This window comes from Astyanax mexicanus, chromosome 1 (genome assembly GCF_023375975.1).
Source record: "Astyanax mexicanus isolate ESR-SI-001 chromosome 1, AstMex3_surface, whole genome shotgun sequence".
Classification (NCBI taxonomy): Eukaryota; Metazoa; Chordata; class Actinopteri; order Characiformes; family Acestrorhamphidae; genus Astyanax; species Astyanax mexicanus.
The window spans coordinates 54,378,589-54,391,358 of NC_064408.1; the positions used below are offsets into that span (position 1 = coordinate 54,378,589).

Below are 12,770 nucleotides of genomic sequence, written 5' to 3' on the forward strand. Positions count from 1 at the left end.
ATAGAAATCAAGATCTCTGGTGCTGCATGCTCGTGTCGTGTGCAATTAAAATGTTTAAATTCAAATGTTTCATTAGAATGTTTGCTAATTTTAAGCTAAATGAGTCAAATATTCCATTCTAATTTAGAATGTATTTAAAAAGTTGATCTGAAGTCATTCTGAAATAAATAAATAAAAAACTAGACATATGAAACTTGGCCATGTTATGTTATCTGTTCTCAGCCTGAATACCATTTGCTATTTTTTGAAAACACAACAGAACTTCTAGACTTTTCTCACATTCATTTACATAAGACAACCGGACATCAGGTGAACGAATGTGTACGGTTTGAGCCGCATCTACAGTATACAGCAATATATAGCAGTATACAGTTTTCAGTGATGATCACCTGCTATTAGAGAAGAGCACAGTGGCTACACTTTTACTCTTTCTTTAACAAGAATGACCAACATATAATGTCTGTGTGCCATTCTAGGTGAGCACAATGCAGGCCCCCTTGTGAAAAAGTGTTTGGCCCCCTAAACCTAATAACTTGGTTGTGCCACCCTTGGCAGCAACAACTGCAATCAAGCTTTACCGATAACTGGCAACCAGTCTTTCACATCTCTGCTCTGTGGAGGAATTTTGGTCCACTCCTCTTTACAGAAATGTTTTAATTCCACCATATTGGAGGATTTTTGAGCATAAACATCTTGTTTAAGATCATGACACAGCATCTCAATCGGACATTGACTAGACCACTCAAAAACCTTCATTTAGTTCATTAATTTTTCTTTAAATGACTTTATTCTACTTCCCAGAATTGATGTAACACCCTGGATTAGTTACTAATGAGTGTAGCTCCATTCACTGAGGACTCAGTCGCGGACTCCCTCTAGCGGAGTGCAGCAGTGCTCTGAGGAGGAGGCAGGAGGTGGGTAGACGCTCTGGTTCCTCTCCGACGGTAGATGGCGGTATGCGCTGAAACCATGCGGTGAACCTGCAGTTAGTCTGTAGAAAAACAAAGAGCACGTGAGTTTCATACGAGCGGGAGACGCGCTGTAGATAGAGAGAGAGGCCACACTCAGATAACTCCACAGCAGCAGAGCCCCTGTACGAGCTCTTACCACACAGCCCCTCTCACCAGAGAGAGAACTGAGAACACTGAACATACAGGACTGTCTATTGTGAGTCTGTCGGTTATGGATGATATCGAAGCAGAGCTCGGTATTTCTCGATCAGTAGGAAATGAAGACTTTTCAGACTCTTCAGAGGATGAAAGAGTTGCCAGGAAGATCAGACCGCCTATTCTACTGCACTCCTCCACCGCTCAGGGTAATGTATCTTAATAAAAATACACTAATCTCAGCTGCTGCACCACAATAAAAAACACTTCATATTCAGTTTTAACTGGTAAAAACTCAAATTACACATCAGATTTGACTAGAAAAAAACGCCCCTTGCAGTGATCAGCAATACAATATTTACCAGTAATAATATCAGATCTACAGCTCTATAAAATCATTCTCACTACTCATACTGTCAGGAACACATCCTGAGTGTAATTCTGACTAGTCATATGATATCCCTGATTTACACGGAATTTCACTTTTTTATCTACAGTTACATTTTACCAGTTAGATGCTCTTAAGTTAATTGAAATTGAATGAAATTGTAATTCCAGGTAGCCTATATACACTGTAATTCAACTCAGGTATTGACATCTACAGTTCAGGTTTCGATTAGTAATAATATTATTATTTCCTGGTAAGAATAACAGTGTAGATGTGTGGAACTAGTACTACATTATTTTACTAGAAAATTGTAGATCTTTGAAACTTTAATGTTTTAACTAGTTAAATATAATTATAGAGCAAAGAATGTGAGATTACTTGTTAGTCAGTGGTAACCTGACTAGTCAGAATTACATTATGGACGTGTTACTTATACTGTCTAAAAAAATGTAAGGGAACACTAAAATTCCAGTTGAAAATCTTTACAGATATAAATTGTATAATAAGTTGGGTGGGCAGAAAATCTAAGTAAAACATTGAAATATTAGGCTCATCCAATTTCTGTAAGTTTAATAACAGAAACTCAATGTTTTTTCAAATCCTTCATTAAAGTGCACACTGGTGACTGGGGCTGGGGAAGGAAATTTAATTCAATATTTTAGATTGGAAACGTGAATGCCTTTGGGAAAAATCCTATGCATACTTAGGTAGTATGTATTTAGCATATTTAGTTTGAACATTAGGTGAGCAATGTTTTATCCAGTGAGAGGAATCTGTCTTATATGTTCATTTTCCTGTAAATAAGGGAAAATTATTAAAAATATATTTTTATGTGCCCATTGGAAAATCCAAGTTTCCAACCAGTGAATATGAATTTGTGTATGCGTTTTTGAGATTTCCAACACAAAGGCAGCATTGAGCTTGTTAATGTATGTGCCTCAGGCTATGCTTGTAGGTGAAAGGGTACATACACTTGATTGCAGACATTACTTATTTGTATTTTCCACTTACAATAATTATTTCATTTTAGCAAGGGCTAAAGAAAGTGGTTTTCACGAATCTTCAAGACTATGTCTGAAGGCCATAAGAGACGCTATGCTGCACCATCATTGGCAAGAGGCAGCACAGTACTTGTCTGCTTACTCTCAGACACTGGAAGATACCACAGTCAACAAGCAGTCACTAGCCTGTGAGGTAAGCAATTCTCTTTGAGATTACTTGGATTTCTGCGTAAATTGGTAATTAAATGTCACAACAATAGACAAACACAGTCTGCTTAAACTAGTATCACATATGTTTGCATGGTTTTATTGAATAACTGGTTGACCCTCCTTTGGCAGCAAAAACATCAACCAAACATTTCCTGTAGTTGCAGAGCAGACCTTCACAACGGTCAGGAGGAATTTTGGATCATTTATCTTCACAAAACTGTTTCTGTTCAGCAATATTCTAGGGATTTCTGGTGTGAATCGCTCTCTTGAGGTCATGCTACAGCATCTCAACTGGGTTAAGGTCAGGATTCTCCAGAAGGATTTTTTTTTTCCGTTGAAGCCAACTAAAATGTTAGCATGTGCCAGAGATTTCTGTACGTCTTTAGCTGACACTCTAGTATTCTTCCTCACCTCATTGATCATTCTGCGCTGTGCTCTTGCAGTCATCTTTACAGGACGACCACGTCTAGCGAGAGTCGCAACAGTGCTGAACTTTCTCCATTTTTAGAGTGTCTGTTTTACCGTGGACACATGAACATCAAAGGCTTTTAGAGATACTTTTGTAACTCTTTCCAGCTACATGCAAGTCAACAATTCTTGAACGTGGGTCTCCTGAGAGCTCTTTTGTGCGAGGTATGATTCACAATCAATGCTTTTTAAGAACAGCAAACTCAAAACTGGTGTATGTTTTTTAGGGCAGGGCAGCTTTAACCAACACAATCACCAATCTCATCACATCCTGGTTCCAATTAGCTCTTAGAAAAGTCATTAGCCTAGAGGTTCACATAATTTGTTAACATGTTGTGTTTAATGAAATCAGGCAAACATATATCTTTTTTGTGGTATTAGTTTAAGCAGATTGTGTTTGTCTATTGTTGTGACTGATGAATATTAGAACACATTTAATGATCAATTTATGCAAAAATCCATGTAATCCCAAAGAGTTCACATACTTTTTCTTGCAAATTTATATCCCAATGTTTATAAAAGGCAATCTCATAACTGTGCAGTAATTAAGGATATTGTACTAGTGTTAACTGATGCTCTGTAAAATACAGGTACAAAGTGGGACTTTGTGCTGAAACAATGACATACCAACTGATGTTTTGAATTGTTTGTTTAAATGACACCATTGTTTACAGTTTCAAGTGTTTTCTTTAATCCTCAGATTATTTGGAGACTAGGCACAGAGATTCTTCAGCATCATCCAAACTCTCGATTGGAAGATTTTAATGCTTTGTATGAACAGATGAAAAACTCTGGAGTGAAAAATTATGCTAAGGTATTATTATTTAAACATCTATTTGGATTTTGGTTTGCTTTTTTTCTTTTAATTTAAACCCAGAGGTAAATCTTAAGATAAATATAAGTAATTATCATTTGTAAAATTATTTGATATATTTAAATCATTATTTTAAATTCTCTGTTACAATAAATAATATTTTTATGCACAGAGATAATGGCATTATTTGTTTGTTGATAGATCTGTTTGGAGCACTCTTTTCACCTTCTGTTGAATGGTCACATTTACGATGCTAAACGTCAGTTGTCTGTTGCGGCAAGCTGGAGGTATGGCAAGCAGTCTGTGCCCCAGTCTCTGGATTTAAAGCTTATCCATGCATACTGTGGCTTTCTGGATTATGTCATCTGGCATATGAAGAAATCATCTGTGTCTGAAGCAGGTAAGAAGGTGTTACACACCCCTTAATGGCCTTTGACCATTCTCATCAGGTTAGATACAACACTCAAAATCAACAGTATGTATTTTCACTGGTTTCACAATGTCTTATGGAACCATGGACCAAATAGATTTTTATATATATTTATAATTATTTTTTGGTTTAAGTTTGTAGTTATTTCCTACCACTTTTTTACCATTAAATAAATTAAATAATGTATTTATTGCATGTATTTAAATCGAACTGTAATGTCTTCCTTTTTTGAAAAAAGCTATTATTTAATTTTTTTGTATCCCAACAGACATACCAGCAAAGCACAATCCATGTACAGTGCCTTGCAAAAGTATTTTGCCACATTTCAGGCTTCAAATATAAAGATATAAAATTAATTTTTTTTGTGAAGAATCAACAACAAGTGGGACACAATCATGAAATTTTAGTGGAATAAAATTTATTGGATATTTTAAACTTTAAAAAAACAAAAAAAAAAAACAAAACTGAAAAGTGGGGCGTGCAATATTATTCGTCCCCCTTGGGTTAACACTTTGTAGCCCCACCTTTTGCTGCGATTACTGCCGCACATCGCTTGGGGTATGTCTTTTAATGTTTTTAATTATTACAAACTGCTGTGTATATACACTTTATTCTGCCAGGCCTACTTTCAAGAGGTTGTTTCTTCTGCATTTGTGTTAAAATTCATATAGTTCATACAGTTCATATTAAATGGTTTTTGGTTGGTGCAGGTGCAATCTACTGCTGTGGAATAGCATAAAATAGCTAGATATGGAAATCCTACAGTTAACCTGATAATTTATGTCCATCATGCCCGCTTGGTAACCTGAATGGTAAGAGCAGATGTATGGACATTTGGGTGAATGTTTAAATGTAGCTCCTTTAATCACAGGATGGAAATTTTAAATAAAATACTTCTCCTCTTCAAATTACTGCGACTCCTCTGAATAACTGAGTGTATTGTACTACTCATTTTATATGTTTTATTATCACTGTGGGCATAACCTATATCAATGGTCCGCTGCTGGAATTGAAATTCCAACACAAAGTAAACAAACATGGCCCCCCCTTGTGCTCACATAGAATAAGGTGGATCACACTATTGACCACTGCAGACCACTGTTAAACATTCATTATAAGGCAGAATAATACTACTGTTGAGTTTTTACTTTCCTAGTTATTATATTTACTTTTCTCTTAAAAATGTATGAGTGGAGTTGCAGTACAGAACATTCAGTAGCAGACATTCTACAAAAATGTACTTTTTTTGTAAACTGAAGTTGTTTTTCTTTTCCCACTCTGAACTTTATTTTTAGTGTTTGTAACTCTGGTACTTCAGATTTAAACTATTTAGGAATTTAGCTGATCTGTAAGCAGTAAGCAGTAAATTGTCCTCCATCTGTTGTTCCAGAGGATAATTCAAGTAACCGAGAAATGCACAGCTACTTCAGACAGGCCTCAGTGACCTTACAGGAAATCATCGCACAACCTGGAGTTTGGGACCCTTTTGTATTGAGTTATGTTGATGTAAGTTTGTACACTTAATGATTTGATCCAGTTCAAAGATTATGTTAGCATGACTGGTGTAAAACATATTCTAATTGTTTTGCTGCTGACAGATGCTAGAATTCTACAATGATCAGGAGGAAGCCCTAAAAGTACTGCAAAACTACGCTTATAACAAGGACTACCCATCAAATCCCAATGCTCATGTCTACCTGTACCAGTTTCTGAAGAGGCATGAAGCTCCCCCAGCCAAACTTATCAGTATTCTGAAGGTACGGCATTAAACTATCTTTTCTGGTTATTCGACTCAAATAACAAATAAATGCTTTTAAAGGAGTACATGTACAAAAATGTTTAAATCATTATTTCAGGTGCTGCACCATTTAGTCCCCAGTCATGAGCTGATGCAGGAGTATTGTTATCTCCTTGTGAACTCAGGTAACTGTTGTAATTCTTTTTTTTTTTACATATATATTTTTAAATATACATTTTTAATTAATTTATAACTAACGAATAATCAAGTGTAATTTACACAGTTACATTGCAAACAGACTTCTTCCTGCTATTGTGAGGTTTTATGATTTCTGCTACTTTAACAGTTGTGCCGGGACATTTAGAAGAGTCGCTTCCTGTTGTGTTTAATCTCCTCGACTATCCTAGCTGGAAAAATGATCTTGATACATGGAACTGTCTGTTGACTGTTATGACGGTCTTCAAAAGAAAGTAAGGGTTAACATTGGACAGTGTTGGGCATGTTCTTAATTGCTTCAAAAAATAACATTATCTATGAACTTTAAATAACAATATTTTAATACAGATATGAAGCGCAGTTACACATGTATTATATCAAATTGTAATTATTAAATGAAAAAACATATGAATGCTCTTTCTTTTTAGAATGGCTCATCATTGTACTTTTTATTTTATTTTTGTGTTGTGTGTGTACACTTTTGCGCCACTAATTCTCTAAAAACATAGTCCTGTATTTTAGCAAAATAATTCTATAACTTTCTATTTTTGTTTTTCTTCAGAGGTCTTCAGCATCTCATAGCCAACGAATGGAAGCAAAGAAAAGACTTTTGGCTGACTATGCATTATAGAGCCTATCACGGCAGGAAGGATTCTGAGCTAAACAGAGAACTTCTGCTGGTTAAAGCAAAAGTAGCCAAACTTTTGGGTGAACATGGTAAGCCTGATCACTTTTTTAAATACAAACTTCTGATTATTTGTATTTTTTTAATGTTTTAAATGCTAAACTTTTTGAGGAACTACTATTTTTTTTTTTTTGTATTTTAGGAATATACTACAATAAATTCAGTACTGAAGTTTGGGGGCCTTACAATGTGGAAGATAAGAAAAGGAAAATTGTTTGAATAAGTGTGACTTGTAATTTATGCATTTAAGACATTTAAAGACGATTGATTAAAGGACTGATAAGATTCATGTTGTAATTTATGAGCTGGTATTTTTGGACATTTCTGTGTTGTGTATTGTTTACCAGAATGTGGCCACTAGAGTGTGCTCATGTTTTATTTTTTCATGTTATGTGAAAAAGGCAGCTCTGTTTTAAAAGAAGAATGTTTTTTTATCCACTGTAAAATTACCATACTGTACACTACAGCTCAAAAGTTTGTGATCACAGTGAAATTTTCTTGTTTTCAATGGAAACACATTTAAGATTATGAAATTAAGCAAATAAACAGGACATGCAGTCATTGTCAGATTAAGAATTATTGATTTAATGAAAAGGATGACTGTGTACTTGAACTTTTGCCTTCATCAAAGAATCCACCTTTTGCAGCAATTACAGTCCGGCAGAATCTAGTCATTCTAGCTGTCAACTTAATCTGATGTGATTTCACCCCATGCTTTCTGTAGCATCTCCCACAACATAGATTGGCTTGATGCAGTCCTCCTCAGTACCATACGGTCAAGCTGCTCTACAATAGCTCAGTAAGGTTTAGATCCGGAGACTGTGCTGCCACTTCATTACAGTCAGAACTCTGTCTGACTCCTTATTTGTTAAATATTGCCGACACAATTTGGAGGTGTGTTTGTGGTCATTATCCTGTTGAAATTGGCCCCAAACAAGCGCCGTCTACAGGGTACGGCATGGCAGGGTACTGTTGCAAAATCTTGTGGTAGCCTTTCTTTCTTTAAAATCTCTTCCACTCTGTATAAATATCCTATTTTAGCACCTCCAAAGCATCTCCAGACCATCTTGGGTTCTGCAGCAGGACAATGATGCAAAGCACACAAAGTACACCTGTGAATGGCTTTAAAATGAAGGTTTTGTAATGGCTTTGCTGTAAAACGTGATTTCTATATTTACTCAGGTTATCTTTGTCTGAAAGTTTGTTTGATAATCAGAAAAATAGCAATGTGCAAAAACAAAATAAAAACAAAAAGCACCATGAATTAATTTGCACACTTTTTCCTCTACCATGCCTCCACCATGCTTGACAGATGACATAAAGCATTGCTTATTCATCTTTTCATTGGTCCTGTGCCTCACAAATATTCTTCTGTTTGATCCTCAAACTTGGACCTGTCCACAACACCTTTATCCAATCATCCAGTGTTCAATGTCTTTTCTATTTGGACCATTGCAGTCTTTTCTTTTTATTAGCCAGTCTGATGTATGGCTTTTCTTGACAATTCTGCCATAAAGTCCAACATCCTAAAGTTAACGCTAACTGAGCGTTGATTCCGACACTGGTGTTTGACTGGTTTCATTTAGTGCAGCTCTCAGTTGACAGACTGTGAGGTGTCTTTCTCTCAAACTGCATGCTCTAAAACATTTATCTTCCTGCACAGTTGTGCATCAGGGCCTCCCACTCCTTTTTCTGTCCTTGTTAGAGCCAGTTTGTGTCACTCTTCGAAGGGAGTATTTAACAGCACGGTAAGATATTTTAACGCAATATCTTGCATTAAGTAGCCTTACTTCCTTAACACAACAATGGACTGACGGGTCTCTAAAGAAAATTGTTTCTTTCTGGCAATGTTTAAGCCTGTAAGCAAGCCAACAACTGCTGTATCTGATGCTTCAGATACTAAATTAACCTAGAATGTTGTGCTCCCTTTTATTTGTGTAATGTTTTTCAGCTGTTTATCACAACTGAGCAATGGTGTCCTAACAATCAATTAGCTCAATAACACCCTTACTTGGATTGGTGGCCATACCAGGATATTTAGGCAGAGGACTGAGAATTGTTGATAATGGAACTAAATGCAAAATAAGCCTCTGTAGAAAAATAGGCTTTAATACAAACATTTCTATTCCTTAAAAATCATCTGATACATTTAAATTAATTGGGAAATGGACAATATTGTTTGTGAATGCCATGAAAATGGAAAATGTGTTTTTCTTTCAAAAGGGGGAACATTTGCAAGTGATCCTTAACTTTTGAGCAGTAGTGTATGTTGTTCAGGGTTGATCTCACATCAGTTACATTTAAAATGTTGTAAATGACTGACAACTTGTGTTTAAATGAAAAAGTGTGCAGATTAATTCATGGTGCTTTTTGTTTTTATTTTGTTTTTGCACATTGCTATTTTTCTGATTATCAAACAAACTTTCAGACAAAGATAACTTTGTGTGCTTTGCATCATTGTCCTGCTGCAGAACCCAAGTACACCTGTAGTTCTTTAAATGTTGTTCTGGGTTCTTTTGTGACCTCCTGGATGAGTTGTCCATGCCCTTTTGGAATAATTTAGGTCAGCCGGCCACTCCTGTACTGGTTCACTTTGTGAATATTAGCTGTCACTGTGGTCTGCTGTCCCCAACAGAGAATGTGTGGAGAGAAAATGTGAAAACAAAGACTTTTACACACTTAAAGACATTTGTGTGAGGAATGAGGCAAAATAATGCCTGATACATTTAATCGATTGGTATCTTCTGTGCAAGAATGTATTTGAATGTTGTGAGAAGGGATTGCAACCATAAAAGTAGTAAATCCTTTACTTCCTCAACTTTTTCAGAATGTGTTACAGACCTGAAATGGAGGAATAGATGCAAATTAACAATTTGATGGGAACAAATTATTATTATTATTATTATTATTATTATTATTATTATTAATGTTTGCTGATTTTAAAAAGGTAAATATAAATATGTGAAATGTGATCAGATCCTGTTTAAAGCCTTACCCTAGATAGAATTCACTTATACAAATACAATGTATAGTTTGTAAAATAATCCTCCATAAAATTAAATCTCTCTTTTTTTAATGTGAACTAAATTACATTGGTCAACTTATCCAGGAGGTCATATAGGAACCAGAAGAACATTTAAAGAACTGCAGGTCTGACTTGCCTCAGTTAAGGTCAGTGTTTAATTATTCAATAATAACTGGTCGAAAATTATTTGGGGTTCTGGAACCAACTTCTGAAACTACTATTGGTGTTCAATGAATAGGTTTTTCCATCAGCGGATGTTAGACGTTCATGAGACCACATTCAACTGCACAGTTTTGGTCAGCCTGTTCAGTTCATCCTGAGTATTTGCATTGAGCTAATGGGAAAAATCATTACAGTATAAAACCTTCCCATTATACTGTTTGTAAACAATCCAGTGAAAGCTGTAAAGCCTTTTTTGTGCAGAACAATTTTCTGGAAAGGTTTTGCTGATCAAGAACATCCCTTAATGCACACAGTTTACTATCTTTTAACGGCCTGTTTCCAGCATAAAGAGGCACAATATCACAAAGCAAAACTCATCTTAAACAGGTTTTATGAACACAAATCTAATCAGTGTTATTCCGTGGTCTTCTCAGTCACTAAATCTTTATCTAGTAGATCAATTTTGGGACGTAGTTGAACAGGTGATTGTAACTTGAAACTGTAACACAGTCATGTCAGTGTCAAATTAATGTTTCCAATTGTTTTTATTCGTTTCAGAGAAACAGGAGGCTCTAACCAGTCATTACATAGTTTACAGTTATCGCTGTATTCTTGTAATTTCACGGTTTGCAATATTTTTATTCAGCCCCCCTATATCAACACTTAGTAGAACCACCTTTCACTGCAATTACAGCTACAGATATTTTGGGGTATGTGTCTACTAGCATTGCACATCTAGAGACTACATTTTTAAAATAACTCAAGCTCAGCCAGGTTGGATGAAGACTGATTATGAAGTTCAGTGGTATTTTGATCAGACTTTGACTGGGCCATTCTAACATGAATATTCTGTTATCTAAACCATTCCACTGTAGCTCTGGCTGTATGTTTAGGGTCTTTGTCTTGCTGGTAGGTGAATTTTCTTCCCAGTCTCAATTTTTTTCGGCCTTCAACAGATTTTTTCCCAGGTTTTTTCTTTATTTAGCTTCATACATCTTCCTATCAACTCTCACTAGCGTCGCTGTCCCTGCTGAAGAAAAGCAGCATGATGCTGCCACCACCATGTTTGAGTGTGGGTGAGTTCAGGGTGATGAGCAGTGTTACATTTCATCCACATATTGCACATAGCATTTAGGCCAAAAAGTTCAGCAAAGCCTCATCTGACCACAGCACCATCTTTCATGTCTTCCATGTTTGCTGTTCACTACACATCTAATGTCCTTCTTTCAGCAGTGGTTTTTATCTTGCCATTCTTTTGTAAAGGCCAGAAATGTGGAGTGCATGACTTATAGTTGTCCTGTGGACAGATTGTCCCACCTGAGCTGTGGATTTCTGCAGCTCCTTTAGCCAGGAGACCGTGGCCTCCTGGATGCTTCTCTGACCAGTGTTTAGTATAAGTGGACGGCCATACCTTGGTAGGTTTGCAGTTGTAGTATGGATTTTATTTAGGAGTTTCAAAGTAAAGGGGGCTGAATACTTTTGCATGTCAGGTAGAATGCTTTTCAGGTTTTTGTTTAGATTGATATTTATTTAGAAGAAAAAATATGAAAAACTTCATTGCTGCTTGTTTATTTTCTAGGCACATGTGTATTTTAAAACATGAATTCCACAAAAGAGATTTTTTTAAACAAAATGATTTGGGATAATGTTACAGAGCCTAACTGGTTTACACTCTGTGTAGTGTCTGTAACTCTAATGTATGTTGCCTGTATTTTAGTAAAATTGGCAGCTTTTTAGATACCTAACAGACTCCTCCAATAATATCAAAAGACACGCCAAATCAATTCACTGTGTTTTTTAATTGTTACATTATATTTACATCAAGTGCCAAAGTGAGAGAAAATCTTACCACCATAAAATACTTGAGATAAATATTGTCAAGTACACTATATATAATATGATTCAAGGTATATAAATATACTTCTTATATACTTCATACAACTTCATTCACCTTTATACAACATGCATTGAGTATGTGCACTGTACTCTGTATAAGTGACACTTATATCATACACCAGCTCAAGTGGGTTTACTGATTGTTTGGTGAAGAGCATAGTTTTGTGTCAAACTGCACTCCAAGGTGCATAAGAGGAAGTGGCTTCTACTTCCTCTGCATTGTGGGTTGTAAATGCTACACCACATGATGTTCTTTTTTCCACATGCACTTTTAAATACTTTTTTTTTTAAGAAACTAAATGTCAGTTATATTCATAGAAGTATCAAACTTCTACATTCTGTAATTTGAATATACACTGAAATGTTTTCACAATTATGGAAATACTTTATGTTCATCAATAAAGCCTATGTAACTATGTTGTGCTGGTATGAGTGGATCAGACACAGCAGTTCTGCTGGAGTTTTTAACACTTTATCCACTCACTTTCCACTCACACACCTACTCATCTACTCCACCTTGTAGATGTAGTCATGCAAAGATGTAAAGTAAGAGTGAAAAGCCTACCACAAATTCCCAAAATGGGCATGGACAACTCATCCAGGAGATCCAAAAATTACCCAGAACAAAATA

The 12,770-nt window shown here is 35.8% G+C and overlaps 1 protein-coding gene across 1 annotated transcript; it reads left to right on the forward strand.

The window, feature by feature from the left end:
* Window positions 1-998: 998 nt before the first annotated feature.
* taf1a (TATA box binding protein (TBP)-associated factor, RNA polymerase I, A) lies at window positions 999-9,413 on the forward strand. Its single transcript, XM_007255646.4, has 10 exons — window positions 999-1,315; window positions 2,525-2,688; window positions 3,874-3,987; window positions 4,189-4,387; window positions 5,808-5,923; window positions 6,016-6,174; window positions 6,274-6,340; window positions 6,502-6,625; window positions 6,934-7,088; window positions 7,199-9,413. Exons 1-10 carry the CDS (start codon window positions 1,183-1,185, stop codon window positions 7,273-7,275), a joined length of 1,308 nt encoding a protein of 435 aa, XP_007255708.1. The 5' UTR covers window positions 999-1,182; the 3' UTR covers window positions 7,276-9,413.
* The last annotated feature ends 3,357 nt before the right edge of the window (window positions 9,414-12,770 follow it).

Excerpts from the sequence above, each read along its gene's own strand:
- taf1a (XM_007255646.4), top strand. The coding sequence starts at position 1,183 with ATGGATGATATCGAAGCAGAGCTCGGTATTTCTCGATCAGTAGGAAAT. Across the intron at positions 1,316-2,524 it reads GCACTCCTCCACCGCTCAGG|CAAGGGCTAAAGAAAGTGGT; the intron begins GTAATGTATCTT and ends ATTTCATTTTAG. Across the intron at positions 6,341-6,501 it reads TTATCTCCTTGTGAACTCAG|TTGTGCCGGGACATTTAGAA; the intron begins GTAACTGTTGTA and ends CTACTTTAACAG.